The sequence below is a fragment of the Lagopus leucura genome, unplaced genomic scaffold (assembly GCF_019238085.1).
Source record: "Lagopus leucura isolate 7727_CA_CO unplaced genomic scaffold, USGS_WTPT01 Super-Scaffold_1, whole genome shotgun sequence".
Lineage (NCBI taxonomy): Eukaryota > Metazoa > Chordata > Aves > Galliformes > Phasianidae > Lagopus > Lagopus leucura.
In genome coordinates, this window is record NW_024962250.1 from 2,513,478 (window position 1) to 2,528,602 (window position 15,125).

At 40.0% G+C, this 15,125-nt stretch overlaps 1 protein-coding gene across 1 annotated transcript in view; it reads left to right on the top strand.

The window, feature by feature from the left end:
• Window positions 1-15,125, top strand: part of PRR5L (proline rich 5 like) — a 52,830-nt gene that overhangs the window by 11,602 nt on the left and 26,103 nt on the right. The window contains exons 8-10 of the mRNA XM_042868661.1: window positions 9,017-9,290; window positions 10,604-10,684; window positions 14,069-14,117. Of these exons, the coding sequence (XP_042724595.1) occupies window positions 9,121-9,290; window positions 10,604-10,684; window positions 14,069-14,117 (300 nt within the window). The 5' untranslated portion in view covers window positions 9,017-9,120. The remainder of the gene's footprint in view (window positions 1-9,016; window positions 9,291-10,603; window positions 10,685-14,068; window positions 14,118-15,125) is intronic.

The window sequence follows — 15,125 nt, forward strand, 5'->3', positions numbered from 1 at the left end:
TTCCTTGCACTTCTAGTAATGATAGACACAGAATAGGTGTGATAGTTCTCACTTAACCTGATAAACTAATATAGGTAGCTTCCATTCTTATAGAAGAAATAGAGGCGTGAGACTTGAAGAGATCGTTGAAAGCTTGAAAGTAGCAAAAAAGTAAGCACTAAAAGTGTATCTTTTATACTCAATGTATTTGGTTTTCTTATGTTACTTTTCCAGGCCTCCGTAGACTTTTCTTTTTTGTTTCCCTTGCACATAATGTATGGCCTTTTGTCCTCACTGGTTCTGCTGATGTGAATTCAAGCATGAATATATATTGAGTATGTGCTGGACTCCAGAGCTTATTCAGTAGGGCATAACAACCTGTTCTTCCATTAGATAGAGCTAAGTGTAACTCAGAGGGTGGAAGATTGTGCTGAAGACTTCAGCAAACACCCTGTGATACCAGAGGTGACTGAGGCTGGGCTACAGTGTAAATCAGGCTGCTCAACTGCTGTGTTTTGTAGCCCTAAGGTTAAAAACAGGGAGTGTATTTCTGTTTTTAATAATAACAATGGGAAATGTGAAAGGAGGGAGAAAAAGGAATATATATGAAGTGCAAGAAAACAAAGATGATAGATTGCCATTCTGCTTGCAGTGTAGGTAGTTTCTAAAATTTCATTGCAGTTGTGACATTTTGTTTGGTCTTGAAGTTTATCTTGTCAGTATTCTGATTAACATTACTAGAAAAGTAGAAATGTCATTATGGTCAGATTGATACAAATTTTTGTTTCTGAATCTTTGTTCTACTTCCCCGTTCCTTTTTTTTTTTTTTTTTTTTTTTTTTTTTAAATGGATGACCTTCATCCTGTGTGTTTAAGAAAGCGTTACTGTGGTTCTCCTTTATTTGTCCTCCTCTAGTAACTATAAGAATTAGTTAATTTCTCTGCACTTGACCAAGGAAGAAAAAGACAGAAAGGATAAAGTTTCTCTAAGCTTTTTTTATAGCTTGTGCTGGAAGAAGGGCTCTGGAGGGAGTTATCCCCTCCTGCACATGTGAAACCCAGAGGGAGCACTTTAGTTCTGCTGCTCATGTAACTACTGCATATGAACAGTTTATTTGTTGAGCAGCTATGGTTTTTTTTTTTATTTTTCCCACGCAGCTTTTCCACATGCTAAGCACAGCTCCTATGATCCCTGCAGACTGCTTGATGTAATTTGTAACTTCTTTTGAAAGAGTTAACACAAGTGTTTCCTGAATTTTGTAGCAGATGCTACTGGGGAGCTATTGGAAACAGGTTGAAGCGCTAAAAGTTTAGTTCGTGTGTTTGAAAACACGTTTGTCATTTCAATCTTAAAGCCTTTTGTACAGCAAAAAGTCCAATAGCTTACTCGTACTGTTGTCATTCAAGTGCTACATTCTTGGCTTGCTTTGCTCCAGGAGGGGTGCCCTGACGGGTGCATCTGCTAAATGCAATTCCAAACAGTGGAAGGAAATAATTATTTATGTTGTCTTGGTTTTTTTTTCTGGTGTAAAATATTCTTGTGCTGGGGATTGTTCTGGTGAAATAGTGCTCATTAAAAGGCATTCTTGTAGTCAACAGAGTTTAAGGCTTGAAGACATCAAAATGAAGTAGGCCAAAACTGATGGGCAGCTTTAGGCGCTGAGCTCCTTGGAGTGTTATTTTGCTGTTAAATCAGTTATTTCTCTTTTTTTTTTATTGTAAGAGCTTGAGGTGTTTTTTATGCATTTGTATATAATCTTGATCTCTTTGGCTTGCTCTGTGTCAGTGCTGTTTTCATACTTTGTTCTATGGGGAATTGTGTTGTATAGGTCTTCCTTCTAACGTGCCATGAACTGCAGAAGGTGGTGGTCTCTGAATTACAGAGAAACATCCCATCCCAGGATGGGATATAAGCAAAGGTGCTTTTTTCCCCTCCCAATTTGACTACAGTTTCACTTTGAGTTTCAGGTTTACTTTAACCTCAAGAACTCAAAGCACAACTAAGTGGAAACCTCTGAATTTCTTTTCAATTCCTATGTGGCTCTGCTACTAATGCCTGGTTAGAGAGATCCTTCTGTTCATGAATTTGTTTGGGATATATAATGAGTAAAGGAAAGATGTAGGTCCAGTGAGGGGAAGAAAATATGCAGAAGGAGTTCAGTGTATGGATATAACATAGGGAAAGTGAGATCTTGTTTTGGGTAGCTAAAGACTAGAGCTATAATTATCAGACATGAGTACATACCAGAGGATTGACACAGTATTGGGAAGGGCTGTATTCCCATATTCTGTAGTGGCTCCTCTTTTTTTTTTTTTTTTTTTTTTTTTTTTTTCCTAACATGCTTCATTTCCATAGTTAACATCAAGTTTAATTAGGGATAGGTGGTGGCTGAACACTTTTGGATTCATAGAGGCTGCAGAGTTTGTGCCTTCATAGTGGATGGCCTGGCAAAATAATGATAATAAAAAGAAGTTGACATCTTTTGGTTTTGAGCTATCTTTTGAAAAGAAGAGGTAGCTCAGCTGGTTCCTCATTCTTTACAACGGGATGGAATTCTTTGGAAAGCTTTGAAGGAGCTTAGAGGCATTTTTATTTCACTTTATTTTGGTGAGTAGGTTCCTGGCTTGGGAGGTGGAAGACCTGGATGACTCATTTTGCTGGCTTTCAGCTTCATTTCCTCAGCCAGAAAATGGAGATAATGATTTTCACTCTCCTTATTAATAATCCTCCTAGAGCTCTTTTTTGTAAAGAGCGTTTTGCAGGGCTGAGCAGCCCATCCACCTGGGGTTGAATGTGCATGGTCTGCCTTGGGGTTTTCCCATACTGTGGGGTGGGTGGGCTGGAGGTATGGGGCAGGCAGGCATCCCTTCAATACCTGGCATTGCATGCAGTGGGACCAACCAGGGACTGGCAGGAGGTGTGTGGTGGGGCTGCAGGTAGTGTGCTTTAGCTGGCTGAAGTCCTGTGTTTGCCAGCTGGCATGGAGAGTGCACTGAGAGCCTGAGGAATCAACTTGTTTTCCTCTGTGTGGGACAGCCTGGTAAGGTGCTGGTGGAGCATGTTCCTTCCTCCTGCTTGGATCCTATTCCTGAATTGGGTATGGTCTGCAATCCTGGATTGTAGCTTAAACAGAGTTTGTGTTATTATTATTTTTTTTTTAATAACAATGTCCTGAGTTGATTTTGGTCACTGGGATTTCAGAGGCAAGTGGCATTAATATACAGGTAGGGCAAAAAAAAAAAAAAAAAAAAAAAAAAAAAAGCTGTTTCCTGAAGGCTGTAACTTGAATCAATCTTAATGATGAGATTGCCAGACCAAAATACTGACTTTACTCCATTCCATTTATCTTTCTGACTTGGGGCAGTTTCTTAGAAAGGACTGTGCCCCTGCTAGTAGCATAAGCACATCAGAAGGTGTTTTGCTCCTTGTGTGAGGGGCTGCTCCTGTGACAAAGTATCTGTACTTTGTCTTGCTGGTGGATTGATCCAGAACTTGAAGGCCAATGTTTAAGCTCTTATTGCTCTTGATGGGCCATGTGTTGGAAATTTGACTCATGATAATTTTAGTTTCTGAAGTTGTGAAGGAATGGAAGGATGAAGGGTATAGGAGGGACTATGCCTTGAGATTGGGCCCCAGCCTGTTCTCAAACTATTGTGGAGACTTGTGATTTCAGCAACTCCACTGTATGTAAGATATGGCTTCTGATCATGCTATCCAGAAAGGAAATATTTTTAGCTATGGAATAATTAATGCACTTTTTCTTAAGCTTATGCTTGTTTTGCACCCAAAATCATTACAAAAAACTCTGTTACATGATGCAGTATCCAAACTCGTAGGTCATCAATGTCATGGTTGCGCAGAGCATACAAAGGAGTAGAAAATGGGCAAACATATCTATCTTCATGAAGACACTAATTTTCTACTACTAAAAATGTTCATATGGCAAGACATCTCTTTATATCTGGATAATCCCTCTTTCTTTGTTGTAGTATTCCTCAGATCTCCTGAAATACTTGAATGAATGGAGCCTCATGTGGTTCCCCTCTTCCCTGCATTACCATCTGGTTTGAAGTTGCTTTTTGACTTGTGGTTTTTTGTTGTGAATGTAAAGTAGCACCACTGCATGTTACCCTCTAAAAAGCAAAAGCAGCTGTAGTTTTTGGTGCCCTGTTGCTGCATGGGCGGCTGTTGCTCTAAGCCTTGCAGAGGGGACATCAGTGACCATTTAACAAAGGATGAGACTATTTTAAATCTTAGCTGCCAGGAGCTTTTTGTTTGGTTGGCTCAGGATTACTGAGAAGATCCCTAATTTAGAAGGAATGCTGCCATCATTTTCTATAGGTTATTCTCTTTCCAGAGACAGAGCTAGGTGTATTGCCAGATCTTTATATATATATATTTTTTTTCTTCCAGACAGTCACAGGTACTTTGGTCTGTTAGAAGGAAAAATTCTTTTCATTAAATCACCTTATAAGAGCTTCTCTGTTATTTTCATGGCTAATAGAAAACAAATGGATAAAAATTCCTAGTTTGACAGTAATGTTTTCATGTCTGTATTTACAAGTGTTTGCTGGAAAAAGATCTGTGTCCTTGTTTAATTCTTCTGTTGAAAGATTCAAGTTGATCTATAAAGTGCTCACTCAGATGTGATTAATTAGAAGTAGATAAAACTACATTGTTGTCAGATTGACTCACTGTCCAGCTCAGCACCCCTCTCCCCCAAGTTTTGAGCCCTATCATCTAGCTTTCAGTTATTTGCTCATTTAAAGACCTGAGTTTTCAGACACAGGTAATGTCTGTCTTGTTTGAGATCTAGAAGACTTTAATAGCTAGACTTTGATGTGATAATCACAGGTAAATGGGAGGGGGAAAAAAATATCAAGAAAAGAGGAGTAAGAACAATAAAAGCATTTCTCCTTGACTTTAAACAAGTTTGCCAAAAAGAGAAATGCAGGGTCATTAGATGACAGAAGAGCAGAGAGTCCTCAATAATCGGGCAAACAACTTGAAATTCTGTTGCCACCTCAAGTGTTGCCCCAGTGGTTGGAGCACGTGGCAGTGGGAGATTACGTTGTTGAGGCACCATCTCCTGTGCTGGAGCTGAGTTTTAGCATCCAGCTTTTCATCCCTTTTTATGATCAATGGTGAGAGAGGATACGGCTTGGTGGCTGCAACCACTGTCATCCTCCTGCCTTTCTTCTCTCCATGATTGATAAATAGTAGGACTGTAATCTTTAGATGTAGGCTTTATTTTGTAGTCTTCTGAAGCAATTTAATCCAATACCCAATTTACCAAATACCCAATACCCAAAATATCCAATTTAATACCCAAGTAGAGGAAATGTGAAGGAGTTTAGACTGAAGGCCTCTGAGGGAAGAATATTTGTGTAAATCTTTAAGAGTTTTCAGTGCAATCTAGAGAGGAAAACTGTTCACTGCTTTGCGTCATGCTGTTCGTTCTCACTAGCTGAAATAGCCCCAAAACCGTGAGGGTTTCTGATTAACCTGTATTAATACCTCCCTTGGTACAAGGATAGTTTCTCTCAGAAAAAGAAAAAAAATAAAAATAAAAAAAAATAAATTGCAGACTACTGAATGTGTAACATGGACATTACCAACAAACTGCTAAACGACTGGGGTCGTCTTGGTAAAACTTTCAGTGGAAACTGCTTACTGAGAAAGGAAAATCTGATCTGAAGGAGTTGTGGAGATGGAATACTTCTGGAGCTAATGCAGAACAATTATGTAAGGCTGGGTTCTGGTTTGGGGGCTTTGTTTTATGTCCTGATGCATGGGATCTGCAAAATGCAAATGCACTGTGCCAGAAGTCTGTTTTCCAGCACGTGCTCTCTTACCTCTGGCTTTATAAATCTCTGAAAATAGTTTAAGTAGGCTATGGGTGGGGATGGTTATTCTCACGGACCTTGGTGTTTCGGTTCTGATAACATGCTAATTAGCTATACTTGATGTTCCTCTGGTGACTAGCTTGTGCTGAGAGCAAGCTTACTATGACTGCTGTCTAATGGCTACCGTTTCAGGTAAACTAGGAGAGAGTGCTTTCTCTTACTTTTCCCTGAGTAAGCGAAATTAAGGCTCTGGATTTGACCGAAAGCTGAAGATTTTTTCTTTAAATCTGTGGTGAAAATATAAAATAAACTTATCTTAATACTGAAATGGGATTGCAGACTATGGGACTGGGGAAAAAAGTGGGGAAGAAGGTCGTCTTAAATGCTCATGGCAGGTAAGTGCTTGTTGTTGTCTGTCCGAGTAACTTTAGCAAGGGTTAAGGGAAACAATGTATATGTTTCCATGAGCAGAAGCAAGTATGTTCCCTTGGTAAGAAGGAAGCATTCAGGAAATTTGTCGTGGGGCCCTGTGTTCTGCTGCTGTGGAATCAGGCTCGTAAACCCAAAGACCAAGTCTGGGAGAGACCTTTGTGATGGTCTGTTTTACCTTTGTGCAAAAGGATTTCCTGCACAATTTAAATATCTGTATATTAAGTTACAAAATTTGTTCCCCTTACACTTCTGAATTTAAACTTTCCCCTTGCAACTTAACCCAAGTTAATACAAATAGAGCTTTTATAGTAGACTTTTATTGCTGGGGATAAAGTACTGTGTGTGGTTACACTGTTTGGAGTACTGGATTGAAGGTTAGCACAGGCATCTTAACAACTTTCTAGCCCAGTTAAGTGTCTACGTCTGATTTTAAAATAACACTATATAGTTCTGAAGAATCTGTTCCCTTCCCTGTACAAAAACTGTTGAAATAGTAGTTTATGCTGGATAAAGTCATCTGTCACTCATTCAGCTCATCTCGCTGTCAGCTTTGGGACTTCATGATGGCAAATATTGGCACAATTATTTGTTTTGCAACAGAAATATCTGTTATGCTGACTGCCTCCCAGACACCTCTCTGTGTCATGAGTGAAATCTGCCCTCACCCCTTCAAGGTGTTGCAGTTTTTCTCCTCTGACAGTTTCTGAGGTGGCTGGAATTGCCAATGGAGCAACTACTAGCAGATTGGGTGGTGAAGCTGATGAGGGGTCTGGAGCACAGGCCTTATGAGGAGTGGCTGAGGTAGCTGGGATCTTTTCCTCTGAAGAAGAGGCTCAAGAGTGATCTTATTTCTCAACAGTTATCCGAAGGGAGGTTGTGGCAGTGTGGGAGTTGGCCTTTTCCCCACTTAGCTAGGGGTTGGTCTAGAGGTAATGGCCTCATGTTGTGCCAGGGGAGACTCAGGTTGGATGTTAGGAAATAGTACTCCCCGAGTGGTCAGACACTGGGAGGGGCTGCCCAGGGAAGTGGTGGAGCTGCTGTTCCTGAAGGTGTTCAAGAAGCATTTAGATGTTGTACTGAGGGACATGGTTTAGTGGGAGATAGTGGTGATAGGTGGATGACCTCCTAGATCATCATTTTTTCAACCTTGGTGATTCTGTGTGAGCAATGGAAAAAAAAAACAAAAACAAACAAACAAAAAAAAAAAAAACAAAAAAAAAACCCACAAAAAACAGAATACTGTTTCAAAAGGCAAACAGAAGACAGTGTGATTTGGTTCTATTTTTCGTATTTATTCTTTATTTGTAAATGTTATAGTAGTGTTTTTTCTAATGGGAGCAGAGCAGCCACTCAACCTGCAGCTTGCTGTCCTTTCTGGTAACACCTATTAGGGCTCAGTTTTCTTCGTGGAAGTCTGTCTGGCCTTTGTCATCTCTAGAGACAGTCAAGAGTTATCCAAAGATCTATCCAAACTGCATTCAGCTTGTGGGGGATAATAGGTGTATTTATTTATTGAATAGTAATGATAGTTTTACATGTTTTGTGTCCTGTAATCAAGGTGTTTGCTCTGTATTTTTCCCCTGTAACACCATTGGTGGTGGGGCCTTGGTGCTTACAACAGGGCTGAGGGCTTGCTTAGGCTTCCTTGGCTGATTGGAACAAGGCAAGGAGGAGGCAGGTGATGAGTTCAGAGTGAAGCGGGGCTGCCCAGGTTGCAAGAGAGCTGCTTTTTTACATGTAAAATGATTAGCTAAGGTCTGCAGAGTGTGAAGAATTTCCTGGAGCTGAGCACTATCTAAATTAGAAGCACCATGCAAATACAAAGTATACCTCTAGCTGATTGTATCTTTTTTTACTTCATGCTGCAGATGTTGTGGAAAAGAGAAGGCTTTGCTTTACATCTTCTGTGTGTGGTTTGGTTATACAACTATTATTTTTTCCCCATCTCTTTCTCTGACATCTCTGTTCTTCAAACTGCCAACTGAATCTGCTGCTTGTACTTGTCTGAAGTGGGAAGATTTTGAAGTGCAGCAGCTTTGCCAGAGGTTTTTTTGTGGTTTTTATCCAAGTTGATTCTAACTTACTCTGTTTCTGTGGTTTGTTTTGGGCTACATATTCATCTATGTGGCGATGGTGATCAGAAGGGAAAGTACGAGAATTTTGTATTCAGACAGCAATTGGTTGTCTATAAAACAAAAAGTAACCAACCCAAACAGTCCTGCTCACTCTCAAAATATGTGGCTGTCAGAGCTCTTCTGCAGAAGCTCCTTATGGTATCTATCTGTAATGAGCTGATATTGAGTTTTATTCTCTTGCATAATGCTTCTGGAAGAAGCAAAGGGTTTGTCTGATCATCTTTTGATCATATTTTGCCCCTTTTTTCTTCTGGTGAAATGTTTCTCTTATTTTATATTAGGTGAATGGCAGCTCTATTTAAAGGTATTTGTAAGGTATCTCTGGGAATGGTTTGGGCACCTCTGTTCTTGCATTTCTATTAACTGAAATGGGAAGAGAAACCACACTTGTCTTTCTGGCTGGCTGTGTTGAGTCATTCTTCAGGGGGGAAAGGCTGCTGCTGTTGAAGAGCTCCTGAAGATCTGCCCAAGTTTGCTCTTAGTGTGATAGGCTATTTTCACTCCTCCCCTTCCTCTTCATTTTTCAGGACTGCTTCAATTTCTTTATCTTATTACGAGTTTGTATCACAGCCTAATGTGGTGGGGAACTGCTAGTCTGAGGCTAACTGTTCACTTTCATTGCAGGCTGAGTCCTTGGATTTGAAGTCTTGTTGATGCCAGTGAGATTGATACCAGGGCCTTCAAGAGAAAAGACTTTCTGATAAACCCACTCCACTCCATTCAAGCCTATGACTGGGGGTTTCACCATATCACCATCCTTTGCTCTCCAGTTGCACAAGATGGGTTCATTCAGAAGGCCCCGACCTCGCTTCATGAGCTCTCCAGTGCTCAGTGACCTGCCACGTTTCCAGGCAGCTCGGCAGGCTCTGCAGCTCAGCTCCAACTCGGCGTGGAACAGGTGAGCAGTATCTACAGTGTGAGACTGATCTTTATACTACTGTGTATCAGGCTATTTATGGCTAAGCTTGATTATTTATAAGCCTGAATGAGTTTTTGGCATGCCTGAGGTTTGCAGACATTCAAAGCCTCTGTGGAGGTGGCAATCAGACTTAGTTTTTGGCCAGCCTCTTTTTTAGCCAATGTTTTTTCAGAGATACAGTCTTGAAAGTAAGACAAAACTGCACTATATTAACAGATCCACTTTTTTCGGTATGTTTTAGGAAAGCTATTAGGGCAACAAAGGTCAGTTTCTTAATGCACAGCAGGAATTTATTTGCATATTATGAATCTTTTATCAGAAGAACTCAACTGTAGTAATTACTAAGCTTGTGGCTTCTACTTCTACCAGAGTTTCATACTGCAGTCAAATCCTGTCTGCAGCACATATCATGCAGCAATGACCACTGGAAAAATGATGTGTAGGTAAAGTGTGAGATGGTCTGCTGCTACTGAAATCAGGTGTTCCCACCTTTCTGTCTGCCATCTTGCACCATCTTTGTGCTCTGCAGACTCCTTTCTCTTGCTGAACTAGTTCTGCTTACTAATGTCACACAAACGTAGTCCAGCAAAAGCATCGTTGTTTTGTACTAGGATAGAAACCTACCTGAGGTTACTGAAGTGTATGAGTGCCAAACTTGTTTGCAGAAGAGAACTTCTATTAAGCAAATGGCATCTCCTCGTGCTGGCTGTGGCAAGCTTTTGCAGCTGCTAAATCATCCTGTCACTTCAGGACTTCCTCTGTGCCAAAAAAGAAAAGTATATTGGAAAAAGTATGAGAGTATCTGTAGCTGTTGCTATACCTTACATGCATTAACAAGGCTTGAGGATGGGCCTGACTGATGCTGCCTGCTGAAGGTCTTTAGTGCAGCCAGAGTCCCACCAGATGCTGCCAACTGGGTGGCTCAGCTGGTCCTGTCAGCATCTCTGGATAATGCAGTGTGATGCGTTTGGTGGACACTGACAAAAGTCTGTGTCTCCTCATAGCTAATAGCCTGCAGCACACATCAGAGATCCCACAACCAGTTTTTTTTAAAGATATATCTCCAGTGAATGTGGTGTTTGTGAATGGTGTCCCGGTGATGACTTTCCCTTGCTTACTCTGAGTGCAGTGATTTTGAGGGATGAAAAGTGTAAGTATTTAAGTGCAATTAACCTTTCCCACCCCTTTTTAGCCATTCAGCTTTTGGTGGCTATCTCACGTTGCATTCTGTTTAAATCATACTGGTGGCCATTACTTATGGATGTTGTATCATCTCATTTCTTTTTTGACAGTGTTCAAACAGCAGTGATAAATGTGTTTAAAGGGGGAGGCTTGCAGAACAATGAACTCTATACCCTCAATGAAGCTATCAGGTAAGTTGTTGAAGTGTGTGGAGAAGGGATTTTTGTTGCTGCTTGTTTGGGGTTTCCTCGTTTTTGCTCCTAAGCAGAAATGTAGTGAGAGGAGATCGATGTGGGGGAAAACTTTAACATGTATTTTGAATTTTAGGTTGGCTTCCTACCTTTTTTTTTTTTTTTTTTTTTTTTTTTTTGCTATGGGGTGATGTGAAGAGCACTGGGTTTTTAGATAATGTTTAATTAACTTATGTGGTGCTTTGACAAATTGAGGATATTTATTGAGTTAGAATGAAAGGATTTTGTCCCCTTCCATGGAATTTTCCTCTTAGGCCTGTTTCCCTCCCCCCATTTATTTAAGGACATTCATAACAGTAGTAATGTTTTCTGTCACTGTTTTTCTCTAAAATCAAGCTTCTCAGAACCACGGAGCATTTAAACAAAAAGAAACTTAAAATATAGTATTTCATGTATGTACATTCTATAGTGATTTCAGAAAAAGACCAGAAAATACTAACTCTGAAGATTAAAAACCTGGAAGTTTAACAGTGATGATAAAAGTATCGTTTTTTATTTTAAGCAAGCCTCATGGTTGTTATCTGTGGTTTTGGTCTGATTACTTGGAAACTTCAGTTAATGATAGGCAGGATTATAGAGCAGATACAGAGCAGTTTATTCTTGTTGATTCCAAGTGGTGCTAAGAGGAATATTGACAGTTCACAATTGTAGTTCCTTATTCCTCCTCTTTCTCACTACATCCATATTCATCCATCATGAATGTTGTTGTATAGGTCTCAACTTCCACATTTGTATGCTTACCTCATCCCTATTGTGTTTTTGCTATATGCCAAATTAAGTGGTTGCTAGAGCCAAGAACATACTGAGCAGCAATCTACCCTTTTCCCTACTGTCAAAGTAAATGTAGGACATGAGTCTCTGTCCTACTTGATCTGGTCCCATAGTAAAAGCTTCATAAAGTTATGTCTTATGCTTTAATGTTATTTAAATGTGCCTAAGGCAGAAATCTTCAAGTTATATTCAAGTACTTGCAGCAGTATTAATTCTCCATGGGATGAGGATTTCTGTATGTGAAAGGGAAAAACAAATGTCGTAAGCCTTTGGAAACACCCTAACCCGCAGCCTGTAGCATACTTGAAGACTGGTTTTGGGTTCTGTGAATTGCCTCCTAGGCTGCTGCTCACTGCAGTGGCTTCAGCCTGCCTTCCTGAACTGGTGCAAGCAGGTACTCCTTCCCAGCTTCGTGGGGAGGAGATACTCTGGAGAGAATAGCCCCTTTGGATGGGCTTGGCCCCTGTGGCTGGACTGTGCTCTGGTAGTGTCAGTTACCAGAGTCAGTCTGGACTGTCAAGAGCTAGATGTAGAACAAGAAATTCTTTGTGAAATATGTATGCTTTGTGTACAAAGTGGAGATGGTGGGAGGGGAAGTAAGCTTTTCCACTTGCAGGCAGCACTTGGAAGCTCTCTTTGAAATTAATGTTCCTACATGTGCCTGAGCATTGATCACATCTCAGAATGTCATTTTCTGAATAGGCTGTTTTAACATTCAAGCAGCTCATCAAATCAGTCTAAGGAGCAAAAGTCATGCAAGTGCATGCATGTTTGCATATGCGTCTGCAGCTTTGCATCTGTGATTCTTGATATAGCTCTCAACTAAATGTCAATGCAGTGTATATGAGGTTTCAGACAGCCAAGTCTTTTGTGCCATTAGATTGAGCTGGTGCATCTTCATCCTTTGCATTTCTTCACTCAGATAATCAGTGGAAGTTAGCAAATGCAGTGTTCTAATAGCTACAGGCTCTGCACAGTGCTTAAGTTTGACAGTGGGAGAAGAGGGAAGTGTTAAATTTGGGCAGTAACGACAGAGCTAGGAGATCAGCAACAGGTAACATCTTGCTCTGTATTGCTCTCACCAAGTCTCTCTCTTGCTGTGATTTGATAACATCTCACTGGATAGTTTTTTTTAATTGCTCTGAAAGCTGTCATGACAAGAGGAAACATCAGAAATGCCATTGAGAGATGGAACATAGGACACAAGGAGTGACCTGGTTATAGTTAGGAGGAGAACCATGAGGTTCTCTATGGAGTGCATGCTTTTCTTTGCAGAGGTGGATGGGATGGTCCACTTGAGAGAGCAAGTGTTCTGCTAGGGCTGGCAAATTAGCTGATCAAAAGCCCACGGGGTTCTACTGAAGCCAGTAAAAGAGCATCTCGCACACCAGCCCTTAAAGACTTATCTGCTCTCTCCATCTTGCAGAAATAGAAATGTTCTTTAAGATGGGTGGGGTGAATGTAACTCATCTGAAAAGATGTAAAGGCACTTCTGTGTTTTCTGAATAAACATGTAAGTTTTGAAGAATGCTTGGTGAGGAAGATTGCAGTCAAGACCTATGTTCACCGAAGAGTAGAAAAAGAGCTGTAGTTTGTTAGTAAGAATCTAGCCTGAGAACTAGGTGTCCCAGATGCTATTTTTTGAGCACTCTTGGTAATACTTCACTTTGTTGAAAAGCAAAACTCTTAAACCAGCAAAAACAAAAAAAAGTGTTTTGCAGTAGGAAGCATTGGGCACCTTTTAAATCTTAGGTGGAATTTATTGCTGCGAAATTTACCATCATAGTTACTGAAAGCTGAAAGTTCACATGCTCTAAACTGTGATCTGTTTTTGTGATGTTGCTTTTGATTTAAAACAACTGTTTTTTATCTTGGTATTTTGAATCACAAATATATATATTGGGATTTATCATAACCGGATTTAAAAAGCCATCAGTCTTTTATCAGAAGTATTTGTTGGGTTGCTTCTGCTTGCACAAATGTAAACAGCATCTTACTAAACTTCTAGAAATGTTTTCTTGAAAATTATGCTTTGTTTTCTGGTTTTTGGTTTTTATGCGGCAGCCATGGGGAGGCCACAGCTGCTGCTTGCGTGTTTACCTCATAGCTTCTCTCCTTATCCTCCCACCTTCTGCTTCCAAGAGAAAAGGAAGTACTGCAGTAGGGGGAAATGCTATTTTCAATGCAATGGAAGGTGACTTTCCTTAAAGAAATATCAGAAAAAAGATGAACTTAAAACTAAATAAAAACTTTGAAAGTATTCTCCAGCTGCTTATGCATTCAGGGATGTGAATGTGGTTTGTCTGTTTATTCCAGGTGAGTGGCTTATAAACAGATGGTTTCAGGGAAATTTTCATCATAACTTTATAATAGTTAGTTTTTGTAGGCATTGGTAGAATATATACTTAAATGTAAAAGAAATCTAATTGCCAAAAGGACACATTCATATACATTCACGTATCTTTGGTATGACTGGTAGTGAAGTGTGAATCTTCTTGAAAGAAATGACCAGCAATAGCTGTTACTTCATGGATGCGTTCCTTCTGTCTACAGACGGCTGCTGAAGAGTGAACTGGGATCCTTCATCACTGATTACTTTCAGGTATTATGTGATTTACTTGCTTGCTTCTTGAGATTTGGTCTGTTTAGCTTTTTAGCATATAGGAAACCTTTTTACCAGCATGTAACCTACAAATTTCATTTTTGTTTTTCCATGAAAGATCATGGAGATAGGGCATTTTTTAATGTGGTCCATATAGCCCCAAAAGTAACTACTTATGGGCATATATGCTAAATTAGGGGTAATCTTCCTTTGCACTTAAGAAAGGCTACCAGCAGCCTGCCAAAAATCAAGGGATTCACTTGAACTTCTTAAAAAGATGGGATACCATTTTTCTTTTTTGCTTATTTCACTAATATTGAGGATTCTGGACTAGGTTTTCTGAAATAAGGACTAGCAAAGGGGAAGAAAAAATACTAAAAGCTTTCTGTTTTGGGGGGTGCAGATAAGGAAGTCCTTATCAGCAGGAAATCGACCTGGTTACTGTTTGCCTTCTAGAATATAGATGCAATCTGTAGAAAAGCAAAAGGTGAAGGATTAGGGAAGATGCAATCAATCAAAGATCTGTTATTGCTTCTCACTGATGTTGTCCAGATAGACCAAGGTTCACATGCAACCACATGAAAGCATGTGTAAGATTTTGAGAGAACACCAATGGCTTTCAGTATTGCAAATTTTTCAGTGTAGTACTGATTTTAAAAAGGAGGTTGCTGAAAGCGATAGGTTGTTGTTGTTGGTTTTATTCCTTTTGAGTAAGAGAGAGAATTTCAGTACTTTCTGAAGTGGCTGATGCTGCTATGTGCTATGCCAACTGTTTTGAAGGGGGAAGGTGAGAAGTGTTGTTTCCTATCACTATTAGGTTATTTGACTTAAAAAAGAAAAAAAAAAAAATAAAAATCCCCACTATACTATCAAATGAGAAGCAAACTCTGCCCTGGTGGTAGTTGTTTCACTTCTTCAGCCCCTATCTGTACAGCTTTCTTACTGGAAGGAAGCAGTTGCTGGTGGAAAGTGGTGGGATGTTTCCTTGAAGGGGAGCACAGCAGAAAG